Source organism: Mirounga angustirostris, unplaced genomic scaffold (assembly GCF_029215605.1).
Source record: "Mirounga angustirostris isolate CCGP_5_RB_7025 unplaced genomic scaffold, mMirAng1.0.hap1 SCAF_5, whole genome shotgun sequence".
NCBI lineage: Eukaryota > Metazoa > Chordata > Mammalia > Carnivora > Phocidae > Mirounga > Mirounga angustirostris.
The window spans coordinates 147,459,349-147,487,163 of NW_026991713.1; the positions used below are offsets into that span (position 1 = coordinate 147,459,349).

The 27,815-nt window shown below is 42.3% G+C and overlaps 1 protein-coding gene across 1 annotated transcript in view; it reads right to left on the reverse strand.

The window, feature by feature from the left end:
- The window catches only part of GRIN2A (glutamate ionotropic receptor NMDA type subunit 2A), a 167,264-nt gene that overhangs the window by 95,467 nt on the left and 43,982 nt on the right, over positions 1-27,815 (reverse strand). The window contains exon 4 of the mRNA XM_064590311.1: positions 24,794-24,908. Within this exon, the coding sequence (XP_064446381.1) occupies positions 24,794-24,908 (115 nt within the window). The remainder of the gene's footprint in view (positions 1-24,793; positions 24,909-27,815) is intronic.

Below are 27,815 nucleotides of genomic sequence, written 5' to 3' on the forward strand. Positions count from 1 at the left end.
TCGGGAAGCACCGAATGGATCATACCTCTGGCCACCAGCAGGATTAAATATGGCGTAAATAAAAGATGGAAATCTTTCTTCTAGGGTTGCTTATGTAACCAGTGGCAATTGCCAGCAGATCTAAAATAAGTTTAATCAGATATTAGGGCCTTAATTAAATTCCTCTCAGTTGAAATTTCAGAATTGCCTGATTGTTACACAGCTCACATTGGAGCAGTTGCTTTTTTTTTTTTTTTTATCTCCCATAATAACTGCTCTCAGGATAATCTAATATCTTTATGGATAGCAGTGTCAACGGTCTTGGAATCCAGCACTGATCTGGTAATTCATGGAGATGAGTTTTGATCGCTGCTATTTCCACAAACAACCTGCATATCTGCTTCCATTCTCCTCTTGAGCTTCAGCCAATGGGAGAAGAGCTCAATGCTTGTTCAACCTCGAATTTAAAAGTGAAAGTCTCTGGAACAATGAGCCACCATTTCCTTCAGAAGTTCACTTCTAATCCCCAGTCCTCTAGAGTCCTTGTGCTGCCAGGTCCCAAGGGATGGAGAGAAGTTCTATCTCTTTGGTTTACTTTTAATTTTTTGTGTGCTCTTAGAAGTGATGTGTCCTGGTAATTAGCTCAAGAGTTAATAGTGTTTCCTTTGTCTTCTTTGGCTCCACTTTGGAACGATACAACATTAGAAACTTGAAAATTCAGCAAAGCATAAAAAAGAGCTCACTTATAATGATTAACTTCTTGAACATGCTCTTGGGATGGATCCATCAGTCCTCCCTGGGCCGCAGTGACGATTATTAAATAATTAATAACTATAAGAGCCACATTTCTTGAGCCCTGGTGATCACTCCAACCTACCTTTTCTTGTCTCACCCTGACAACTCTGTAAGGAAAAGCCCATCATCAGCCTTGTCTGACCAGCTGAGAAACAGGGAGCTCATGTGACTTGCCCAAGATCCAACAGTGATCGGGGGCATCTGGACTGTGACTTCAGAGCCTGGGACCATTGCCACCGCCTGCCCTGTTCCCAGGGCTGCCATCATCTGTGCTTCAGGATATACTAGGACAAACAGGAGCAGTTTGCTCTGTTGAAGGAATATTCCATGGATCAATCTGAAAGACCCTGCTGCAGAAAGAGTTGTGTCCTGGGGAGCTGGGACACTGAGGCAGGAGGAGGCGAGAGAACAGTCAGAGGTAGTGGTCTCACAGGTCTCTTTCCCGAAGACCTGTTTTACTTCCTCAGTTTACCCATGAGCTGACTGTTCTAAGGACCCTGGATTCCTCCACGGGAAATGCAGAACCGCAGTCAGCCCTTTCAGGCTTGACGTTGAATTCCGCTGCTACCAACACCCGACATCCAAAAGGCAATTAGAATAATAGATCAGGGGGAAAAAAAATCAACCACTCAAATGTGAACTGAGTGACAATTAGGTAATTTGGGGATTTCAACCAAGAGGAATGTAATTAAGGCTCTAACAGCTGATTAGACTTTTTCTTCACCTCTGTGGTAATCTCCAAGCGTTACATAAGGGGCCATAGAAGGGAAGATTCCATCTTCCCTTTGTATCATGGTGTACTTGAGACGCTGACGGTCAAGGCCGTGCATCTCTGTCTACCTTGCGGCATGTGTTGTTATCAAAACTGGAACGTAACTTGGTTGAAATCCTTATAGGACTGCTGCCTTGGAGAAGAAAACCAGAGTGGATACAGGTCTGCAAAAGCAGCTTAGGAAGAGATGTGAATGGGGCAGGGGACAATCACAGAATGTGGGCGGTGGTGGGGGGAGGGGGGTGGTGGCGGCAAGCACATAACACTGAATGAGAACCTGACCTCAGGTCAGTCCTCTATAACAATAATAGGGATAATCACTATCATTTTTAACACCTTCACAAAGACAATTTAGAAATAGGCTCACAGTTTCCCTTTTGACCTTCCAATGTACTTTTTCTGGGTAAATTTCAGAGATCAGTGTGGTTTCTACTCATGAGATAAATGAAATGCCATTTGTGATGTGGCCGAGTAAAGAGCTCTTTCTTGAGTATTTACCTGAAGGATATTTAGCAGCTCTCGCTCCCTTGGAAGAACTGCCAATAAACGTTAGGATGTAGTCAAGAGAGGCATGCTCCAATCTGGGCTGATACCTGGAAGGACAGTTCCTTGGTTGGGATTATCAAGACATTCTTCATTCTCACCAGCCTGAAAATTACGACAAGGCTGGGCATGAATACAGATGGGATGCCTCCTTTTACTCTTGGGCAACCTTTTTTTTTTTTTTATAATGGAAACTTTGTAAAGTGGCAAACATTTTGGGCTCAGTGTATAACCGTTTATAAAAGGAGATAAGTTCCAGGTAATTAAATCGCAGACCAAGGAAGCAAGAGACTTCAATGCATCAAACCTGACTTGAGGGGTGGAACAGGCCAAAAGCTGATGGATTTCCTCACTCAGCATTATGTAAAAAAGCCAGTTCCATTTGGATCTTGGCCCTGAATGAAGTTAACCTGACAGTGTCTGCAGAGTTTTAAAACAAGGTTAAAAGACCCGAAGGTATCGATTAAGCTGCGAAGCATTTCATCCCCTCACCCATGAAGTTCCTGGGTTGTCCAAGTGGGGTGCTCGGAACTTGGTGTCACGTCTCTGATGGGCATTTGTTCTTCCGTATCTGGGGCAAACTAATAAATCTAAATCTTTGAGCTGGACGGTTTCCTCCTTCCAGATGAAAAGGGCAAGCCACAGGTTGGTGCTGGAGGCCCTGCTAGTTATTAGGAGGATGCTAACCAAAGCCCCTGTGTGTGGGTGAGCTCCATCCCTCTGATGAAATGCACTGATCACAGTTCCAATTCTCCTCAGGTAAGACAGCATTTTGACAATCATTTTTCTTTGCTCAGCTGAGACCCCAAACTACTTTGCTCCAGGCTTGTCTGAGCCCTCAGGTATTCTGGTGAGAGGATCCTTTGAAATACTAAAGCCAACAGAAGATTTAATGGTGAGGAAACAGTAATAAGCTTATCTAGAGCTTTGCCCACTATTAAAAACATGATTAGGAGGAGGCAGTGGGGGAGAGGAGGATCCCCTTAGGATGGGCTAGATGAGACTCGCTATTTCAGAACACTGAGCCTAAGTAACCCTCCACTGTCAATCCAATTTCACCCAAACTGATTATCCTCATCTTGGACACTCATGAACAATTCCAGAGTGCTGTCATTACTGGGACGAAACTCAGATCTTAGTGACCAACCAGGCAGCTACTCGGCATTTCCTGTTGAATTATACTGGCAAACTCATAGTTTAAAAGACTCTTGGGGTCAGAAGACCCAAGTTCAAGTTCAACTACGGTGCTTATGAGCTGTGTCACCTCAGTTAAATCAAAGCTTTTCAGATCTCCACAAATTGTTTCCAATGACTCTGAGCATTAACAACCGATAGGCAAAGCTAGCCTCTAGGCTTTCAGCCACGCAGGGTTGGATTACATGGATTCATGGGTGAATTCATTCACCAAATGTTTACAGAGTGCCTACTATGTGCCATAAATGGTTCTAACACTGGTGATACGGCAGCAAGTAGATTCAAAGCTGGGGGTCAGCAAACTGCAGCCCAAGGTACTTGTATAGCCCATGACCTAAGAATGGATTTTACATTTTTAAGTGGTTGAAAAAAAACCCAAAAGAATCATATGCTGTCACACGTGAAAATTGTATGAGATCTGAATTGTGTCCATAAATGAAGTTTGATTGGAACACAGCCATGCTCATTTCCTTATATGCTGTTTAAGGTCATTTTCACACTACGACAGCAGAACTGAGCACTTGCCAACTAGGCAAGTGGCCCACAAAGCCTACAATATTTACTAGCTGCCCTTTACAGAAAATGTTTGCCAACCCTTGATCTAAGTTCCTGTCTCTAAGGGACCCACTCACTCACCAGAAAAATGAAATAAAAGGCCCAACAGAATTAGTTATAAAATAAAATAGAGAATGACAAGTGCCAGAGGTGGAAAGGTGAAATAAATTGGTAGGGGGCAGGCCTCAGGAGTGGGGGAGCAGGTCTGGTGGGAAGGTGAGAAATTACAGATGGAGGGGCAACTGGGAAGGGGGTGGGTTGCAGAGGAGGCACAGAGGTGGGAAAACCAGAATGGAGAGAAGTAACTTCTAGGATGATTGAATTGCATGGACAAAAGCATCACAGTTGAGCCAACGGACATGTTTGTTGAAGGAAGTTCAACAAATTGGATGAAAGGAAGTTGCCTGAATTGAATAAAAGACACAGGATATACAAAGGCAATGAGAGAGAAAGAGGGATAAAGGGATACATCAGGACAGGATTACAAAAGCCCCTGGATGTTGGGCTCAAATGCATACACGTTGGAATTTGGTTGCATATGAGTTCAAACCTGCAACTGGCCTTAGGGTCCCTGGATGATTTACTCAACACCCAGGGATAATATGGTGACTCGATCCATGTATGGCTGGTTTAGCATCTCCTACATCTTTTGGAACTGTCCTATTTTTAAATAATTGCATCATTTCCTTCATACATACTTTCATACTTGGCAGACTACATGGATACAATTAGAGGTCAGTTTTTTACCTTCTCTCCACTGTCCTCTTCCAGTCCACTTTAGCCATCCTTCCTCATGGGGGGAAATTCACTTAGAATTGCTTGATTTCAATGATGTTAAATTTAGATAATGCACAGTGCTCTCACTTGCGACTGTCATATCTCTTCCCCCACATCCCTCTGGCTATCAGTCCCTAGGACACTCTATTTTTCCCCAATTGGTCTACTCACTCATGACTTCACTTCCGCCCTATTACAACCTAGACCTCTTTGTCCATCACATCCCTCAATGTTTGCCATACTCATAATTATCCCACCCCCACTCTGTCCTCCTGTCACACGCTCCTGGCATCACCCCCAGGTCATCAATCCAACCACCGCCTCACCTGTAAACCAGCGAGTTGAGGCGGAGATCATCACTTAACGACAATATCAATATCATTTCAAATGCAAGGACTCCCTCTCTGGCCCCAAATCCTGTTCTCTTTTCCTATCCCATTCCCTAGAAACTATTTCAAACCTTCACACCTGCCCACGAGACTGCAGATCTGCCAGCTCCATCCTCACTCCCAGATGATGTCTCTGTCTCTTATTTCATAAAGTCTTATGGACAACCCACATAGCCCACAGACTTACCTGCCTCTGGACACATGTCGTCTTTCTTCTCTTCAGTAATGAAAGAGGCCTGTCTCCTCTAGCCTAACACCATCATCTGTGCTCTGGACACAGTCCTCTTATGCACGCAAGACCACCAGTGGCTTTCTCACCATCAACTCCAGCAGATGCCTCACATGTGACATTGAGAGCCCCACCCATTTTCCGTGAGTCTCCTTGCCTGGAACTGTCATAATCCTACCCTTTCCAAGCTATTTCCCAACTTTTTGACTTCTCCGGCTCTGCCGAAATACAAGCTCCCCTTTTTCTCTGCACATTTCACACATCCTGCCCCTCCCTCCTGGCCTCAGACCTCCATGCTCAGGCTTCTCCTACTGCCTACTCTTTAAGTATCATCTCTATGTTGACCACCCTCAGATCTGTCTTCCCCCAGTGACTCTCAGCTGCCTCCAGGAAACCTTAAACTCAATAGACTTAGAGAAGAACTCACCATCTTACCCTCAGTTTAAAAAAAAAAAAAAATGATTTCTCTCCCCGAAGCCAAATATGAGTTCTGGAACTCCCACCCCTGCAAACAGTCCTTAATTCATCTGTCTCCCTGCACACCCACATATATTAAATCATCAATCCTTGATAGTTTTAATGTTTGAGTATTTTTCCTTGTCCACTTCTTTCCTAACTCAAGATCACCACTCCATCCTGGCCTTCACCATTTCTTGGTTTCTGCCACAGCCTCCAGACCGGTCTCCCTGCCCCAGAGAGGGCCTCTCTGCCTATCTCCCACACAGCAGCCCAAGCCAGCACTCTAAATATTTCTGCATATGTGATTGGTCCACTCTTTCCCTTAAGAGCCTTTTGGTCCACTCTTTCCCTTAAGAGCCTTTTGATGGCTTCTCACTATACCTAGAATCAAGCGGAAATGCCTGACCACAGTCTAAACAAAACCTGGCCCGTTCCCAGGTCTCTGTCATTGGCTGCATTCACGCCAACCTCATTTCTGACAACCAAATCCCCATTGCACCCCTGCCCCCCACACGTTGACCCTCGAATCCCATAAAATTAATCATAGCCTTCTAAGTACATCTAGCTCCTCCCTTGGTAACTAATAATCAACACTTGCTACTCACCCAGCAAAGAAAACCCTTTCCCACTCTCTGCCTTAGTGTCCTTATACCCAGCCCAGAGCCTCTTACGGAGTAGACACATAAGTGTTTATTATGTAAGCAATGGAATAAATAAATGTATCAGCATGACCACCATAACCATGATCTTCCTGTAATCAGTTACCAACTTCCTTTGGTCTCTTCTGGTAAAATGTACTGAGAATAATGTGGATTCTAGAGTTGGCTGAACCTGAACACCAGCTCTTCTGCTTACTAGCTATGTGACCTTGGATAAGCTACTTCCTGGGCCTTAGCTTCCTCCTCTGTAAAGTGGGCACAATATGAGTAACCATTTCCTATGATTATTGTGAGAATTAAAAAAAAAAATGCCTACAAAGCCTTTATTATCCCATTTGTCACACAGTCATAGCTTGACCAGTATCAGGTGTTTTATTATATACAGGGCTCTGGTGAGGATTACATTAATTCATTTATACGAACCTCCCAGCCTGGCCCGTCACAGGTACTTAGTCAAGGTTAGTGCCATCCCATCTACTACTACGGTGCACAGTCTTCCTGAGGCTGAAGTTAACCCCTGTATGAAACTCCAGAAAAGGGAAGAGCAAGGCACTAATTTTATCAGAACTCTTATTTACCGAGATGACATTTAGGAAATGCATTTGCTCTTTTCCCCCTAAGGGGAAACAGATATGCTCTTCCCTTACTGCTCTCTATTTTAGATGGAACTGATAAGGCCCTATTAATATAATTCTGTGCACAAAGAAGGTCCTGCCAAGAGCAGCCTGGTGTTATTTTAGCTCTATCCATAAATCCAAAGGCCTGACAATTATTTTTAATTCCACTTGCTAGTGTGAGGTTCTGCACAATTAATCCATACCATTAACTGCATAACTATAAATATAACCCAAGCTTTCTTGGATCCTTATGCCAAAAAGCACAACCTTATGAATACACTTGTTAGTGTTCCACTGGCTAAGAAGCTGTATGGGGGGGGCGGTAAAAAAAGAAAAAAAAACAGAAAAAGGAAATTTCAGATAATAGACACACTTGGGAAAGCATCCTGGCTGGAGTGCTGTGTGTCATTACAAGAATCATAATATAAAATCCCAAGCTTTCATAGCCTTTTATGGGCTACCAGTTGCTGTTTATGATCTCATTTTGTTTGAGTCTTATGGTGGTTGGTCACATAAAGGGAAGGAGATAGTTTTACAATTTTTTCAGAGTGGTAAACTAATGTTCATTCAAGGAACGTGGACCAGAAAGTTCAGCATATATGTGAAAGGACTGGAGGCAATTTTCTGGTCACTGGCCCCAGGACCTGTGTGATTGTACATTTTGATATTCATCTCCTTGTGTGGGATGCAAAGAGAAAACAAGGGGACAGTGATACTTAAGTATGTTCATCTTCAAAGTCTGAGCCCAGCTCCTCTGAGGAAAGAGAATGCTAGCAATAGGCTTCTAGAAATCCACTCAAAATGCAGGGAAAAAAATGTCCTATAATTGCCATTTAAAAAATCTGTATTGCACTTTGCATAATAGTTCCCATTTATTAAACTCTTTTTACTGTATAGCAGGCCCTATGCTAGATGCTTGACATACATTATTTATAATCCCCACAAGTTATGAAGTGCCTGGGTGACCATGTTCCAATCAATTACTCTTGTAATCCTCAACATTCCCATCTATAAAATAAAAATAATTATAATGCTTACCATTTAGGGTCCCGAAGAACATAAAATGTGATAATGTATGTAATATGTTTGGCTCAGAGCCTATGTCATGGTCAATGCTCAGACATTGCTGGGCTTTTTGTTTTCACTGTTTGGAACTAAACTCCATACTTTTCCCACTTGAATCCCCTGCCTTTCATGAAACCAGATGATGCCACAGGCGTTGTAGAATTTGAGAAAAACAACAGAACTTAGTGGTCAGAGCATGGGTTTTAGAATAAGATAAATGGAGGTTCAAATCCAGTTCAGATTCTTGGAAATTAACTTGTCCTCTATATTCTTTACTCTTCTCGTTTATGAGATGGGGATAATAATAATAGTACCAATTTCATAGACTTTATGTGTGAATTAAGAGAACCTAAAAGCTCTTTCTGGTCACAGGAAGCATTTAATAAATGGTAGCATTAATATCCTCACAGGAAGCCCTTGGGGTGGATGATATCATTAGCTCTGTTTGACTGATGGAGACACTGATAATCTGAGAAATACAAAGAATGACTTTTCAAGGTTGGTTTGGGTCTCAGAACTAAGTGTTACCCACGGCCAAACTCAATTCTATAGAGCTGATCAACGTGTCTCTCCTAAATGTCTCAGCTGCTAACCAGTGCCATCCTCCAAGAAGCAGGAATGATAGCCTCTGCCCATTTCTGTTGACCATGGTGCTGACCTCTCTTTGTCTGCATGGACCCCTCCCCTATCTTTTGACAATGATTTGGGATTTGGGGCTCTGGATTAAACACGTCTTTGTCTCCAATTTCTGTCCTGATTGATTTATAGTATAACTTGATGAGTGTTCCATATTTTTTGAAGGCTCATCCATTTTCAAAGAGACGACAATTCCTGAATGCAAAATCTAGGGTGTCATTTTGGTAATGAAATTCAAATCTTGCTGTGATGATTCAAGTTACCAACTCAAATGCTATTTGGGGAGAGAGATGTGCTCAGTCCTTTCTGAGAAGTATTGAACAAATCTCTTATTTTGTCTGAATCTCTGTGTCCTCACCTGTTAAAAGGAGGCAAATGTTCCTGCTCTCCTTACAAAAATGGTGCTTGTCGGGAGTTGATGTCCAAATCTGCTACTTGCCCTCCTTTTCTACCTCATATCTGCCTGTCCTATTTTCTTCAAACACACTTTACTCATGGAAAGAAAAAAAAATACACCATCAGCTATAATTGCTGGCACACATGGAGGCTAGCACGGTGAGAAATGATGTGAAGAATCAGGATTCTTCCAACTCAGACTGCCCGTTTCAATGTGAAAATTAAACACAACGTAAGAGAGAGGCCACTGGTTTCTTCATGTCACTCTACAATTCCCTACAAGGGAATAAAAGTTGATTATCTTGTATTTTCGCAGTTTCAGATTTTTCTCTCATATGCATTTCCAATGGAGTCTTTATTTGCACACTGAGAGAAACCAAGATGGTTCAGCCCCTACCTCTTTCCTTCTCAAACAGGTCCATTTAGTCTTTCTAATTTGCAGAATTATAATTCAATGGAAGGAAAATAGACTCTAAGAACTCCCTAGATGTGATTGCGATGATTTTTAAAACACATTTTTAAAAGACAGTGGCTACAGATAAGGAACCGTATGGTGGAGTAATGAGGAATGAACGAGCCACACACTGCAGGAGGTGGGGGGAGTTTACATCTTTGGGTTTGCAGAGGGATGCTGGCTGGTTTTGCACAAAGATGCAAGAGACTGATTATGTGGCAGATTTGCATGTGGCTCAGTGGGATGCTGTGAGTGAAGCTCAGGAAGACGCCTGGTCCAGCAGGGAATCTTGTACCTGTAATAGCTCTTCTTGCAAACATTGGGAGCATGTCAACCAGACAGGGATGGGGGACTCCCAATGTAGCTTGTCATAATTAAAGCAATGACAACCTTCACCACCAATGTACAAAGAACCTCCATCTCTAACCATATGGTGTCGTTGAAATCAAATGGACTTTAGCAGCTAAAATACATGAGCCAGAATCTAGAAGTTGCCATTTACTTACTCTCTAACCTTGAGCAAGTCACCAATCCTCACAGAGCCTCAGATTCTTTAGATATAAACTAGGGGGAAGGCTGATGGTACTCATGTTGAATATCTGTTAAAAAAGAATCCAAGAGGGGCACTCGGGTGGCTCAGATTGTTGAGTGTCTGCCTTCGGCTCGGGTCATGATCCCAGGGTCCTGGGACTGAGCCCCGTGTCGGGCTCTCTGCTCAGTGGGGAGCTGCTTCTCCCTCTCCCTCTGCTGTTCCCTCCACTTGTGCTCTCTGGCTCTGTCTCTCTGTCAAATAAATAAATAAAATCTTAAAAAAAAAAATCCAAGAGAGAATACAAAGTCCCTATGCTATAGCGAGGATATAATAATAATTTTATTTTATACAATGTGGGGAATTATTTCAAGGTACAGGCAGCCAATTTCTTTGTCTTCAGAGTCTGAAAGCACCCTGAGTCTTCCACAGCTTAGAGATCAACACTGGGAATATTCAATCCCTCTCTATCTCCGCCTCTCCCTCTGGCCCACCCAGGCTCCAGTGCCAAGAAAAACAGCGTAGTGGAGAGAGCAGCTCTTGCTGCCAACGGCACAGATGAGAAAACCACACTGCAGCTACAGAAGGCAGCCCGACACGGCCACTTGGAGCCAGAAGCAGATTGCTGGGGTAGAGCACATCACTGTTCTGTCTCTTTTCTAACAGACAAATGTCATTCCTGTCCGCACCAACAGCATGCACACGGGGAAATAAGAGAAACCGACAGAGACAAAGCTGAGAAAGTCGAGAGCAGGTCCAAACAACAAACCACTGAGATCTGGTAGTTGTAGGCCGGGGGATTCAGGGGGAGCAATCCAGCTGCTGCCAACCAGATGAACCATGAAATGAGAAAAACAGGAGGAGCCTCTAATGTTTATGATTCAGTTCATAAAGTGGGTCAGATGGCCCATGTCCCTTGGATAACTCTTCTCCATCCTTTAGGACTCAGGACACGTGTGAGTTCGTTCAGGAAGCCTTTGTTTGTTGCTTTCCTAACAGTCAGGCTGGGGAGATATCCTGCCATGCCTGAGGCTTGTCTCTACTATTAGCACTCATCTTACTATGACGATGTTGTAATAGAAAGTTCACTGTGGGGCACCTGGGTGGCTCATTCAGTTCAACGTCTGACTCTTGATTTCAGCTCAGGTCATGATCTCAGGATGAGATCAAGCCCTGTGTCAGGTTTCGCTCTGGGCATGGAGCCTACTTATGATTCTCTCCTTCTCCCTCTGCCACTCCCCACCTCACTCTGCTCTCTCTCTCTAAAAAATAAAAGAAGTTCATTTCTCTGTCTCTGCCACTAGACTGTGAGCTTCTGCCTCACCCATACCTACCACAGGCTTGGCACAGGTAGGTAATGGGTAAATACCTGGCAAACAGATCAGTAGGGGTAAGTGGGTGGGTTCAAGAGTGGATGACTCACATGGATGGATGAAAGATGGTTTGTTAGATGGGTCGATGGATGGATGGACAGACAGATGGTTTATTACATGACTGAACACTGGATGACCGGATGGGTGAATACATGGATGGACAAATAGTTCAATTGTATCAGATACTCATAGTTAGTAGTTACTTTACCCCAAAGAGCAAGATTTGAATCTACATAAAGGACTAGGTATCATCATTTCTCCCCTCCACTCAACTTCCAAGGCAGATATCAACCACAAGAATCTCTTGGCTCTTTGTAAAAATTGTCATCATTCATCCTAGAAACTGTACAAAATGGTAGAATGAGCACCAGACATGGAAAGGTGTAAGATCTAAATTTGAATCTTTGATCAGCTATTGATAAAAATGGCACTGAATATCTCCAAGTATTCCATCAGAGAGTACCACCTACTTCACAGGATTATCATGTAGCTAAAATTAAATTGTAAATATGAAAGCCAATATTGTAAGGTTTGTGTTATATTCAGAGGACCAGTAAAGTCGATCTTTCGTCTACTCATTTCAAATTTGTTTTAGAAATATTCTATCTTTTCCCCAAATGAGAGCTCACTTGGAACACCAATATACCAATCAGACAGAGCATTACCATCTCTGGTTAAAGCTGGATCCTGTCTCATTAATCCCTATCTACTCAGAGACCACTGCGGTGCTCTGAAAGAATCTGGCATCCCGGAGGACACAGAAAAAAATCTCTCTCCTCTGTGATGCATGGGAGTCTCATTCTATGTTCCACGGTGTCGGGCTGAAGCCCCACTCTTCTCATTCTCCCTCTCCCTCTCTTCCTCTCCCTCTCTCCCTCTCTTCCCCCTTCCGTCAGAGGAGCCCAGGGCTTTGCATTCATCTATGCAAAGATGAGCCGATGACCCTGTCAGAAAATAAAAATGGTTTTCATCAGTCTCTTCAGGAGTTTCTAGAAATACTTCTGACTGAGACGCTCTCTGAATAATTCACTTATTTGAGATCATTTAAATAATCTATTCACTCATTTTCATAATTGATGGCAATGGCACACTATCAAGGGTACAGCTTTTGTCTTACATTTATACCATCTGTCAGCTTAATCATGCCCCCAGCACCCTCAGATAGCTTCCTTATCAAGTTGGGTTTATGAGTTCTGTAGACATGCATACTCCAGATGACATCATGGCTGACTCTGGCTCTCCTGAGAGAGAGATACTGTTGGGGTTCCAATTCTGCCTCCACCACTATCTCCTTGGGCAAGTCATTTATCCTATGTAGCTTCCAATTTCTCTCCTATGACATGGAACTCCAATTATAATTGAAGCTGGCATTTACTGACCATCTACTGGATGCCAGTTGGTGTTCGGAGCACTAGATACACATATTTTTAAATTTTCCCCACAACCTATGAGGCAGGTACTCCTATCAGCTCCCTTTTAGATATGACAAAACGCAGAGAATGGTGTGATATTTAAATGAGAGAATGCCCTAAAAACATTCACCTGCATCATGGAATAGGAGCTCAACTTTGGTACCTGCTACCATCATCACCCTCACATCAACCAATATCACCACCATCATCATTACCAAACATCCTTATTATTAACATTCCCATCAATGCATGATCTCACGGAGATATCTTGTCTGTGAATTGCTTTTTTTTTTTAACTTCTGAAATTGAGAAAACTTTTAGCAGAATTTTGCCTTCCAGGAGAACACTGGTTTAACTGCTATTCTTTTGGGAGTTGGTTTGTTGTTACGAATGCAAAAAAAAAAAAAAAGAGGGAGACCGAGAGAGAGAGAACCAATGCAAGACAGAAACACACACACACGCACACACGCACAAGGAGGTGGTACCACTTACTTCAGTCCAAAGTGTTAATTTTCTAGAGACCTACTATATTTTCCCCACTGTGACCTAACACAGTGTACTGTGTGGGTATTTAAAATAGCCACAACGCATGACTCTAGGGAAGTCAGATGATCATTTTAAATCTTCTGCGATGGCTTAACTTTCCCTCTCTAGGGCTTGTGTCATTTGAAAAACTTAATGATCATTACATAAGGAAACAAGTTAAATTTTACACAGACTCTGCTAAGGTAGTGATGTCACCAAACCCATTTTACAAATGGGCCCTTGACTTTAGATGTGGGTTGGGGAGGAAAAAGGAAAGAAAGAGAGAGAAAGCGAAGCAGGGGTTGGGGTTGGGGTTGGGGAGTAGGGAGAAAGAAAGACAAACAATGTCATTTATGGGCATGACCTATTTCTTCTGGAAATACTCAATCCAGAAATGCCTAAGCACAGATCCATGCCTGAAAATTAAAACAAACAAACAAACAAATCTGACTGATTCTGCTTTGTCATGAAGCTCTCAGCAGATCATCCGGTGAATGCCATGTGCTTCAATTCCTTTCTGACATTCCTCTCAGATTCCATTGCCACCGTCCCTATTCATACCTTACAGTCCCCTTGAACCCGAGCTACTTAAAGCACCCCTGAGAAATTTTCCCAAAGATCCTCGCCAATCATCATTTCCTTTTTAAAGAAGCATCAGAGTCTGCATCTATAAGAGCAGGCTGCAGGGTTGATATGCCAGCTCTGCGATCCTGCACACTTTTTGAATTTGTCTGGAACTCATTCCCTAGTTTATAAAAGAGGGTAACAGCATCTGTATTCCAGTGTCCATGTGAGGACCAGACGAGTTTATATATTTGAATGCTCAGCACCTGCATGGTGACTCATTAATGCTAAACAAATGGTAGCTATTACTATTTATTATTTTTCTGTTTTCTTCTCCTTCAATGGCGCCCCAATGATTACTAAATAAAGTCCTGTAGACTCGAATTCACTTCTCAGCACAGCCCTTCCTTCTCATCATTCCCTTACAATGATCCATATTCATTTCCTGTTGTACTGTAACAAACAGCCTCCAACTTTGCCGCCTGGAACAACAACCCTCTGACAACACCTCACGGCTTCACAGGCCCACAGTCCAGTGGGCCTCGGCTGGGTTCTTGGCTCAGGGTCTCACAAGGCTGAAATCAAGGTGTCAGCCAGCTTGGGCTCATGGCTGGAGGATCTGGGAAGAATCCACTTCCAAACTCCTTCAGGTCGTTGGCCGAGTCCAGCTCCTTGAGGGCTGTAGCACTGAAGTTTTTGCTTCCTTGGTGGCTGTTGGCCAGGGACGAAACTCATTCCCAGTGGCCCTCCATGTGCCTTGTCCCATGGTCCCTCAATTCTCAAGCTTAGCAGTCAAATCCTTCCCGTGCTTGAATCTGTCTGGCCTCTTCTTCTGCTATTAGTTGCAGAAAAGTCTCTACTTTATTTATTTTTCAAGATTTTATTTATTTATTTGACAGAGAGAGAGACACAGCAAGAGAGGGAACACAAGCAGGGGGAGTGGGAGAGGGAGAAGCAGGCTTCCTGTGGAGCAGGGAGCCCGATGTGGAGCTCAATCCCAGGACCCTGGGATGACGACCTGAGCCGAAGGCAGACGCTTAATGACTGAGCCACCCAGGTGCCCCAAAAGTCTCTACTTTTAAAAGGCTCCTGTGAGGACATGAGGCCCAGCCTGATTAACTCAAAGTCAGCTGACAACCCCTTCTACTCCCTAATGTGACAATCACGGGATGCATAGCTCATCATATCCACATACCCTTCAGGGGGAGGCTTACAGGGGGTAAGGGGCATTGGGAGTCATTCTTAGAATTCTGCCTACCACACAAGCTATGGTTCAAACACATTGAAATCCTTGTTTCTGGGCTTTCACTTACAATGTTCCTTCTGCATGGAATGGCCTTCCCACATATATTCAGAAGTCCAGATCACACATATGCTCTGACACTTGTCCAAATGAGAAGGTGCTCTGTACAGATGCCCTCAACCCTTCTGCCTATACATCATGTCTATCTTCTCTAAATACTGTAGAGTTCTATCAGAACATCTTTTGTGGCACATATCACACTGTCTTGTGGTTATGAGCGTCTCCTAGTGTCCTACTAGATTCTATGTATCTTCAAAACCAGTCCATGTGTTACTGCAACCCTCCACAATGACCTGCACACAGTAGGTATGCTGGACATTTTGTTTGGTGAAATACATGTGTGAAATGCATAAGGGTTATAATCCAAATCCAACTGATCTCTGTTTACGGGGGAGGGGGGCAGATTCACCAGAAAAAGAAATCATTTAATAACAATGTTTACGGAGGATACACCAGGTGACAGGAACTGATCTATATGCATAAACAAGATTTTACTGGCATTGGTACTGTCTCACTCACCAGAGATTTTCTCAGGGTGCAACAAAACTGCAATTTCCTTATTTCCTTTTCTCCCATACCATTTCTCTTAAGCTTTGCCACTAAGCCTTGTATTCCAAAGGAAGAAAGAGGCACAAAGAGCCTTAACGCAAAAAGTCCCAATAACCAGGATGACATTGACAAATCCAGGTTTTCAGGGTCACAAAGAGTAAATCTATGCCCTAAAGCCATGGTTCTAGGCCTTTAAGGGGCATGAGAATCATGAGGACAGCTTATGAAAAAAAGCAGAATCTGAAATGATCATTCCATAGGTTTGAAGTAGGGATAAGACCTTTACACCTTTCCCCTGGTGACTCTGATACAGGGAGCCCCAAGAACTACACTTGAATGACCAATGCTGAAAGATGTTCCTCATGTGGAGAAGTCCATGAAAACCAATCTTTTCATCCATTTTTATATCCATTCTACAAATACTGAGTCTTGGCAATTGAGCACCAGAGATCGAGTGGCAAGAGAATAAGTGAAAACCTGAAAACAGACTTCACTCAGTGATAGTCACAGCCAGAGCTCATGGCTTCCTCAATGGGCCGCCATTATCTTCCAAGCAAAGCGAGCACATGGGAGAAGCCAGAATGTCCTTCTGTCCACTTGCACAAGGTGTAAACAAGTCTCTTTGCTTTCAGCAATGCACACAATTATTTTATTGGTTCGTCATTTACTAGTGGTCTCTCAATTATTTTCCTCCAAGACTTCCTTCACATAATCATTGGAATACGTGTGTGCAGAAGCCAATTACAATGCTTGCATAAATACTTCAATCCTTTTGCAGGATGAACCTCTTTGCAGATTATTGATATCACACACAAACTCACACACACAAGCAAACACACACTAGAAATCTTCTACACATTCTCATGAGTTCTTGAGACTCACTGAGTCAGTCTAGGCTAAAAGTGGGGGGGTAGTGATGGAGGGGTAGTTAAAATACAATGATCCAGAAGGGAGGGAGTTACAGCAATCTATCATTAGAAATCACGTCATGGGGGCACCTGGGTGGCTCAGTCGTTAAGCGTCTGCCTTCAGCTCAGGTCATGATCCCAGGGTCCTGGGATCAAGCCCCACGTCGGGCTCCCTTCTCGACAGGAGGCCTGCTTCTCCCTCTCCCACTCCCCCTGCTTGTGTTCCCTCTCTCGCTGTGTCTCTCTCTATCAAATAAATAAATAAAAATCTTTAAAAAAAAAAAAAAGAGAAATCACGTCATGTCACAGTTGTACTCCATGCATACACCACTCTCAGTAAAGGACTTCCTAGATCTGATCACATGCTGACATGCCACATCAGAACTATACATTCCAGATGTCAGTCCAAGCCTTCTCAAAGACCTCCTGTATCATATCTGCACCAAGAATTCCTTCCTTAAGTGGCATCTCCTTCATTATGCACAAGAAACAAGGGACAGGGTATGATCCAGGAAGATGAAACTGCTATAGACCAGAAAAGACATGGCCTGTGAAGTATGATAAATATTTATCCCCCAAGTTCCAGTGAGGTGGCTTTGGGGGGAATCTGCTGCCCCCCATGAGAAAAAGAAGGTGGATGCCATTCTAAGGGTGGGAGGAGCCCTCTTAATTTCTCCTCTCAAATATCCCTGTCCCACTGCCAGGCTTTCTGTTAGATGTAGTGATTAGGAATGCAGCCTTTGGGGTCAGGCAGACCTCCACCCACATCCTGCTTCCTTCACCTACTAGCTGGGGGGATCTGAAACTGGTCACTAACCTGAATTTCTGTTTGTGAGGCAGGAATCAGAATGCCTCCTTGAGATGAGTTGTTGAAACAACTACATGAGATCATGCACGTAAAATTCCTACCATAGCTCTTGATGCAGAGTAGCTCTTAAAGAATGGTGCCTGAAGTCTGAAGTCATCATGCCCAACAGATTGTACAGAGACCATTCTGGGCACTAGAAACAAAGTCCCGTGGCAGAGCTAAAGAAACATGAATGGAACTGACGTTTTCCCAAATGGGGCTTGTGGTCTAAATGAAGATAAATATGCAAGCAAACAATGACGATGCAAAGTGTTAACACTCCTAGGAGTTAGTATACAGGTCTGTTGAATGAGGTGGAAAGGACCCAACCCATTTGAGATTATCCAGGAAGGGTGTCTTTGGAGAAATTGGAAAAACGCTCAAAGGAACAGGAATATCAGGAAGCAGAGCATGAGCCAATGACAACCAAATATCCTTCACTGGGAGGATAAGAATGAAGATGTCTGTGCTGGGACACAGGAGAATGACCATCTTTGGGAGGGGGAGACAATGATTTTGGCTTTTGACAAGAGGAAGTTGGAGGTCTGTGGGCTCTCTGCGTGGGGGTGTTCTGCAAGCAAGCGTGGAGATCAGGAGGTCTGGGCTGGTGTGAGGGATCTGGGAGTCATCCTGTGAGGAAGGCGGCTGGCACCAAGGTCCCCAGTGAGAATGCAAACAGACCGGGGAGGAGAAAGGGGAGGCAGATGCATCAGAGCATGGGAGCAAGACTCTTGGTTTGGGAAGACATGATGGGTCTCTCATGTCTTCTGGGGCATCGCTATCATCCTTAATTACTGCTTTTCTAGAAAACAAGAGGATTATTTTACTTTAATAGGTATGGGTTTTGCCCTATTTATGCTTGAGGTAAAAAAATTCAAAAACTGCTTTCAAAATCTTTCTTTGACTCTCTCTCTCCCTTTCTGTCTCTCTTTCTATCTCCATTTTAAAGCTAGTCTGTGTGTATGTGTATATGTGTACGTGCATATACACATATATATTTTCATTTTAAAGCTAGTGTAACCCAAAAATGGTAAAGAGAATTATTCCCAAAGCATTTTTTTCAGGTAGTTAATGAGAAATTTATTCAAGTTGGAGAAATCCAGTCTATACTCAAACCCAAGCCCTATCATCTTGGAGATTCCCCAGCTGGCTGAATCAAGTTCACCCTTCTCACCCCAGCAAAGGCTCGGTGATGAGTCACTTGAGGAGCAGGATGGTTTCCTACTCATCCTTGGATAAGCCCTGGTGCTTGAAATAATGGTGGCCATAGAGTTGGTGCCCAGGGACTACTGGTTGTACTGGCCTGGGCTGCCAATTGCTGTTTTCAAACATCTCTGGGAGGTCTTGCTCCAAGACCCACCAAGCTCCAAGGCAGAGCAAAACCCACTGGAGAAAAGGAAGGGCAAAGAGCACGGGAGTCCTGATTTGTAAGAGGAAGCCTGCTTAGCGCTGAGTTCTACGTCTGCTGGACACAAGCAAGCATTGGTCATGGCACTGGAATAATCCACGCCAGCCACAAACAAGAGCCCGGCAGAAAGCAGAGCCCCCTCCTAGGGCTTGTCACAATTTCCAAGACTCCCTCCTTACAAGCTGCTGCTTCCCGTGACACCACTGGGTGACCTCAGAGAGAGAGAGAAGTCGCCTCTGAACCCCAGAATAACAGCTCCCTCCTTCCGCAGGCCGCCCCCTCTGATGACCCGCTATATCCTGTATGCTGCCGGCAGGCAGGCTGAAGGATAACATGACTGGTATTTACTTGCTCCACTGGCTTCCTCTTTCTTCAAGACAGAAGCACAAGGAGTTATTTCTGAAGAACTGGATCCCCTGAGTGCCAAGAGAATAGCAGAATTACAGGAAGCATTTGTACATTCTAAGCTCAATTCGGCGGTAATTCCCTGAGCTCAGCCTTTTTGAGAAATTGTTGTATTTCAATAAGAATTTGAAGGAGGACACACAAAATATTAAAAGGGCATGTTCTGTATCTGGAAACAGAGGATATCAAGGGCAGCCTTCTTTTACTAAATGCTGTCACCTGTGTGGCAGTGGCCCCCCCGTAAACAGGCTCCCTGGCAAATGAGCTAGATCCAAAGGCAGCACTGAAAATTCACAGGTGTGAGCCAAGTGTGACCCAGGACGGGTGAAATCCAACCAAGGAGAATGATTTCACAGCTCCACAGTGATCCTCAGGTTGTGTAACTTCAAATGGTTGAAAAATAACACCAAAACAAAATGACAGAAGGCAGAAAAGGCCCATGTTCCCTATCGCCTATGAAGAATAGGAAAAAAGTAATTTGCATGTTGGCTTTGCATTTGTAAGAGGAAAGAAAACCCAGAACTTGAAGGATGGATAAAAGAAGGTGTGGGTACAGGAAAACATTACAGGTAAAAACAAAAACAAAAACCCAACATGTTCAGCGTCCCAGATGTACAAAGAAGCCCAGATCAGTGATGGAGATGTGGGCCACAGGGTATACCAGATGTCAGTTAACTAGAATCCAATGCTTTCCTCAAGCATCACAAAAAACACAGACTCCCACCCCACCCTCCGGCACAGGCAGACTAGAATCTAAGTTCCATGAGTACAAAACTTTTTTTGTCTCTCTTGTTCACTGATAGATTCCAAGTATCAAGAATAGTGCCTAGCACGTAGTTGGCACTGAATATTTGTTGGATGAATGAATGAAGTGTGATTCAGTGCTTGGGTATACCACCTAGAGGAGAAATAGAGTGTTCAATAAACAATGGTTATTGTTGATATAACTAGTATTCAGGTCCGGGAGTTAAATATGAAAACTCAGTAAATACTGGTAGTTAACTGTGCTGGGTATCTCAGTTTGAAGGGTTTCAAAAATTGTTTTGAATTAAAGTTCGATGAAATGCACTAAAATAAACAGATCTTGGGTGACAGTTTGACACATTTTGACAAATGTTCAAGATATGAAACATTGCCATAACTCTAGAAAGCTCCCTGTGCACTTTCCTATTGACTGCCTGTTTTGGAAATTCATCCATGTTCTAGGTATTACCAGTTCATTCCTTATTAATGAGTAGCATTCCACTTTATGAATATACCATAATTTATTTATCCACTCCTTGCTGATGGACACTGGCATTCGTGCTGATGTTTTGCTCTGATGAATAAAGTTGCAATGAACATTCTTATACAAATATTACTTTTGGGGTATAAGTTTATATTTCTTTACAGTAAATACCCAGGAGTATAATTGCTGGGTTGGAAGGTTTGTGTATATTTTTCACTTTATAAGAAACTGCCAAACACTTTTCCATGGTGGTTTTAATTTTACATTCCCACTGGCCATATATAAGAGATTCAGTTGCTCCATATCCTTACCAACACTTGGTATTGTTACTCTTTTTCATTTTAGCCATTCAGTGGGTGTGAAGTGATATATCATTATGGTTTTAGTTTGCATGTCTCTGATGGTCATAAGCATGTTTTCACTAACTTATTGGCCATTTCAGTAACATCTTTTGCCAAGTGTCTAACTTAATTTCCCACTTTTGTGTTGTTTTATTTTTTATTATTCATTTATTGGGGTTCTTTATATATTCTGGATATGAGCCCTATGGGATATACAGAGAGTTAATATTTTTTCCCAATCTGGGGCTTGCCTTTTTCATTTTCTAACAGTGTCTGTACATAAGAAAAATTTAAAAATTTTTAAATTTTGATGTTTGATGGAGTCCAGTCTATTTATATATTTTAAAGATTTTTATTTATTTGAGAGAGAGAGAATGCATGTGTGTGTGTGTGTGAGAGAGAGAGAGAGTACCGAGGGAGAGGGAGAAGCACACTCCCCTCTGAGCAGAGAGCCCAATGCGGGGCTCAATCCCAGGATCTTGAGAAAAAGATCTGAGCCAAAGGCAGACACTTATCTCACTGAGCCACCCAGGTGTCCCCAGTTTATTATTTTTACTGTACACCAAACGCCTTTTGCATTCTGCTTTCTTGGATCACAGCAATATCCTCCTAAATTTTCTTCTAAATACTTTACAGTTTTAGCTTTTACATTTAGGTCTGAAATTTAAGTAATTTTTATGTATAATATGACCTATGGGTCAAGGTATTTTTCTTCCATGTGGATATCTGGTGGATCTAGCACCATTTATTAAAAGGACTTTCTTTTCGTGGTGTCTGGGTGGCTTAGTCTGTTGTGTCCGACTCTTGGTTTTGGTTCAGGTCATGATCTCAGGGTTGTGAGATCGAGCCCCGTGTAAGATTCCACGCTCAGTGTGGAGTCTGCTTGAGATTCTCTGCCTCTCCCTCTTCCTCTGTCCCTCCCCCCACTCGTGCCCAAGCTCTAGGTCTAAAGTAAATGCATCTTTTTTTAAAAAAAGGCGTTCCTTTCCCCCATTGTCATAATTACTCATCAAAAAGCAATTGAATGCATGTTTGTGGATTTACTTTCATCATTTCATCACTATATGAGATGTCAGTTATAGGGTTTTCATAGATAACCTTTATCAGATTGAGAAATCTCCCTTCCTTTATCATGAATGGATATATTAGATTTTGTCAAATGCTTTTTCTGCATCTATTGAGATGACCATACAATTTTCTCCTTTATTATATTAATATGGTAAGTTACACTGATTTATTTTTTGAATGTTAAACCAATCTTGAGTTCATAGGATAAACAACATTTATCCATGGTGTATTATTTTTTTAATATATTGCTGGATTATGATTACTAATATATTGAAACACTGTGTAGATTGGTGTTATTTCTTTTTAAAATGTCTGATGGAATTCACAGCCAAGCTATCTAGGTCAGGAGTTTTTTTTGTTTTTGAAATGGGGAAGATTTTAGTCATAAATTCAATTTTGTAGCAAGTTTAGAGCTTAGAAACTTAGAGACTTCAGATTATTTCTTTTTTAGGTCAGTTTTGGAAATTTGTGAGTTTTTTTTTTTTTTTTCAAAAAATATACCCATTTTATCTACATTGTGGAATTTGTTGGCATACATTATTCGTAATATTTTTTTATCATTTTGATGTCTGCAGGATCTGTAATGTCTTGGTGATATCTCCTCTTGCACTTTTAGTATTTTTTTAAAGATTTTATTTATTTATTTGACAGACAGAGACACAGCGAGAGAGGGAACACAAGCAGGGGACGTGGGAGAGGGAGTAGCAGGCTTCCTGTGGAGCAGGGAGCCCGATGTGGTGCTTGATCCCAGGACCCTGGGATCATGACCTTAGCTGAAGGCAGATGCTTTATGACTGAGCCACCCAGGCGCCCCGCATTTTTAGTATTTTTTATTAGTATTTGTGTTTTCTCTGTTTTGTGTGATCACTCTTGCTAGAAATTATAAATTTCATTAACCTTTTCAAAGAACTACCTTTTGGCTTTGTTGATTTTCTCTATATTTTGTGTTCTACTTTGATTTTTACTCTTATATTTGTGATTTTCTTCCTTCTATTTCATTTGGGTTTACTTTGCTCTTCTTTTTCTAGCTTCTTAATGTAGAAGCTTAAATCACTGACTTTACACTTGCCTTGATTTTTTTAATTATAAGCATTTAAAGCTATAAACTTCCCCCTTAGCACATCTTCCACTTTATTCTTCAAATTTGATATGTTGTGTTTTCATTCAGAATATTTGCTAATATCTTTTGATTTCTTCTTTGACCCATGGGCTATTCAGAGATGTTATCTTATTTCCAAACATCTGGGGATTCTCTGGATCTATTTTTATTACTTTTTTTTTTAATTTTCTGATTTAAAAATTTTATTTTATTATGTTATGTTAGTCATCATTCATTACATCATTAGTTTTTGATGTAGTGTTCCATGATTCATTAAAGCATATAACACCCAGTGCTCCATTCAATACGTGCCCTCTTTAATACCCATCACCAGGCTAACCCATCCCCCCACCACCCTCCCCTCTAGAACCTCCAGTTTGTTTCTCAGAGTCCATAGTCTCTCATGGTTCATCTCCCCCTCCAGTTTCCCCCCCTTCATTTTTCCCTTCCTACTATCTTCTTCTTCTTCTTCTTTTTTTTTTTAAACATATAATGTATTATTTCTTTCAGAGGTACAGGTCTGTGATTCATTTATTTTAACACTGTGTGGTCAAAGAATGCATTCTGCATGATTTCCATCCTTTGAAATATATCAAGACTTGTTTTATGCTCCAGAACACAGTCTACTTGGGTCCTTTTCTAAGTACACTTGAAGGAAAGTTTCTTTTGTAGCTGTTGGGTGTAGCAGGCAAAATCTTCCAAAGCTTTCTCTTCATCTTTCCTTTTAGGCATCCATCACGGATCCCCCAAAGTCAGTGCTTCTGTTTGCACAGTACTTTCTTCTGATCCTAGTGAATTATGTACATCTCCCACTCCACATCCTGCATCTTCCTACCCATAGGATCTCTCAAGCCTCCAGCTGAAGTGCAAAGTAAACAGAAATCTCAAGCTGCTTGAGGCGGTTTAGAAGCCATGCCTTGCTTGTCAAGGAAGACAAGATAACGACCCAGGCTTCCTTTCCATATTTTTTGTTCTACTCTTTATGTGATCGTGTGGCGACTAATTTGGGATTTGGTGGGAGAGAGGGCAAATGGGGTAGATATTGTCATTGTTCGTGTGGGGTCATCTGTAAATCCCCCATGACGTCTCCCCTGTCTGACTCAGGACCCGGCTCAGGTGGGACATGTGATGATTTTTTTTCCTGCAGAGTTATGTTTTATATTTTCAATAGTTAATATATATGTACTAGAAAATGTGCTTTACAAGAAATATAATCTCCCTCTCTAACCTGTGATTTGCACAAGTGATACACTTAAGTTTGGGAAATTAGTTGACTTAAAGTAAAAGACTATGTCAATGAAAATACAGGGGTTTATCTATATGGCAAAATGTGTAAATATGGTACTTAATATGGGGTGTAGGCAAACTGGTGTGAGCACTGCTATACAGTAAACATTTGCTATTGCAACAATGTGAACCAACCTTTAGTCTTTAAATTACTTATCCTAAGTCCTTCAAGGACCCTTCCTAATGAGATTGGAGAAGCTGACACAAGGAACAGCACACAGTTACCACAGTTCACCCAGAAAAAGCATTCCAGCTACACCTTATGATATTTGGTTCACCTCGTTCCAAGAAAGATCTGCTCCTGGTCGTGGGATGGAATCTGGAGCAGCTCAGAAGGAAATGTGTTGGAAAAAGAATTAAGTCCAGCCCTTCCATTGCCCATGCATTCATCCCCACCCTGCATTACCAACATGCAGAAGGATGCTCACCTTTTCCCATTCTCGGTCCTTGTTCAGCACAATCACCACCAGTCTGGGATGCACCTGATAGCCTTCCTCAGTGAAGGACAAGTCTTTGCCATCCCATGTCACATTGACCATAAATCTAGAGAGAAGAAGAGAGAAAGACAAGTTTTTAGGGAAGAAGGAAAGAGGTCAGTTGAGTGGAAGGCACCACCGTGTAATACTCGGAACGTGGAGACTTACATGGCCATGATCATCCATGAAAAGTGGCCTCTGTCTGTGGGAGTATTAGTACCCATGTAGGCACTGCTAATTGGCCAGGCACTCGTTCCCATGAGCCTGTACTCACTCTCAGAATCCCCCATCCTATATAGATGTTAGTAATTGATTGTCATTAGCACATGGGATGGAACCTTTCTGTCCTGCCACACCCACACACCTCTGTTCATATGACATTACAGGAGGATCTTAAAGCATATTCTATTATGTTTTAACAAGCTTCCCTAAAGGAAGCTGCTGCCTCATTAACCATATGGGATGCAACTTCAAAGAAATGGTATTGTATCTATTCATTACTCATTCCACTAATACTTATTAAATGCTTGCTACATGCCAGGACTCAGCTACTTGGCTGAGGATAAATAAGGAAACAAATATGATCCCTCTCCTCATAAAGCTTATAGTCTAAAGGAGAGGATAGGCATTAATTAATTACAGATCTATGACAAGTGTTATAGTAGTGAGGTGGGTGTGCTATGTAGAAGTGAAACAGTGGTCAGGCAAGACATCTATAAGGAAGACTTCCAGGCTTCACTGGAAGGATGAGTCAGCATTAACTAGGTTAAAAAAAAAAAAGACATAAGCAAATTCTAGGCAAAAAGGGCAGCATGTGCAAAGGCTCTGTGGCAGTACACACGAACTGCAAACCAGTGAGACCAAAGCAGAGAGAGACAGAAGTATGTGGGATGTGGTGTGGTTGAGAAGGTAAATAGGGAAGATAATGCAAAGCTTCTCAGGCCATGTTAAAGGGTTCTGTCTTTCTTTTAAAACAGTAGGAACACACTGAAGGTTTATTGTTGTTGTTCAGTTAGCCACTGTATAGTACACATCAATTTTTGATGTAGCGTTCAATGATTCATTAGTTGCATATAACACCCAGTGCTCATTACAACACATTCCCTCCTTAATACCCATTACCCAGCTACCCCCACTCCACCACCCCCTCCCCTCTGAAACCCTCAGTTTGTTTCCCAGAGTCCATAGTCTCTCATGGTTCATTTCCCTCTCTGATTTCTTCCCCTTCAGTTTTCCCTCCTTCCCCTATGGTCCTCCACGCTATTCCTTATGTTCCACATATGAATAAAACCATACAATAATTGTCTTTCTCTGCTTGACTTATTTCACTTAGCATAATCCCTTCCAGTTCCATCCAGGTCAGTGCAAATGGTGAGTATTCATCCTTTCTGATGGCTGAGTAATATTCCATTATATATATGAACCACATCTTCTTTATCCATTTATCTGTTGAAGGGCATCTTGGCTCCTTCCACAGTTTGGCTGTTGTAGATATTGCTGGTATGAACATTGGGGTGAATGTGCCCCTTCTTTTCACTGCATCTGTATCTTTGGGATAAATATCTAGTAGTGCAATTGCTGAGTCATAGGGTAGCTCTATTTTTAATGTCTTGAGGAACCTCCATACTGTTTTCCAGAGTAAATGTAGCAGCTTGTATTCCCACCAACAGTGTAAGAGTGTTCCCCTTTCTCCACATCCTCACCAACATTTGTTGTTTCCTGTTTTGTTAATTTTTGCCATTCTAACTGGTGTAAGGTGGTATCTCATTGAGTTTTTGATTTGTATTTTTCTGATGGCTAGTGATATTGAACATTCTCTTACACCATACACAAAGATAAACTCAAAATGGATCAAAGACCTCAATGTGAGATAGGAATCCATCAAAATCCTAGAGGAGAACATAGGCAGTAACCTTTTCAACATCGGCCACAGCAACTTCTTTCAAGACACGTCTCCAAAGGCAAGGGAAACAAAAGCAAAAATGAACTTTTGGGACTTCATCAAGATAAAAAGCTTCTTCACAGCAAAGGAAACAGTCAACAAAACTAAGAGGCAACCCATGGAATGGGAGAAGATATTTGCAAATGACATTGCAGATAAAGGGCTGGTATCCAAGATATATAAAGAACTTCTCAAATTCAACACCCCAAAAAACAAATGATCCAGTCACAAAAAATGGGCAGAAGACATGGACACTTCTCTAGAGAAGACACACAAATGGCTAACACACACTGAAGGTTTTAATCATGGAGATGATACAGTCAGATTTTTCTTGTAGAATATGACTTGAAGGCTATGTAGAGAATGGGCTGGAGGGGACCAGAGTGGATACAGGGGGTTAGGTTACAGTGTGCTTATTCTCCATGTCAGAGATGATCTTGGCTTTGGCTCTGTTGTGGCCCCAACAGAGGAGGAGAAGGAGGAGTATGAGTCACCACAAATAGGACCAAGTGGAGAATATTTAGCAGGTATTCAGTTGATGTGAAGGTTGGGGAGAGAGAAGCAACAAGGACAACACTGGCCTCAGCATCTGCCTTATATAACATCCGTGTATTCAACCATTGTCCTAGCACTTTCATTGCACAGGACGCCTTTCTGCCTTATGATCATCTTACCTCCACCACTATTCAAAACCACCTTGCCTGTAGGCAGGCTGGATGTGGACGTGGAGGGAGGCAAGGCAGAGCTCCCCTCCCAGGATTTGGATGGGAAAATCCCCAGGAGTCCACATCCCCTTGTAACTTGAGGAAAAGGTGATACTGTTGGAGACTTCCAAGGGAACATACCACTTAACAGATACTCAATTAATGTAATACAGTAGGTTGAATATTCAGAGACCCCCAGAGAGACAGGGTATCTCAAGACCGTGGCATTTTCTTACTTTATACTCCTTTAACACCAGAAGCAGCTGAAGAAGTAAAATATTAAGGGGGAGAAACAGAGTATAAAAAATTCAAAAACAAGAGACTGTCC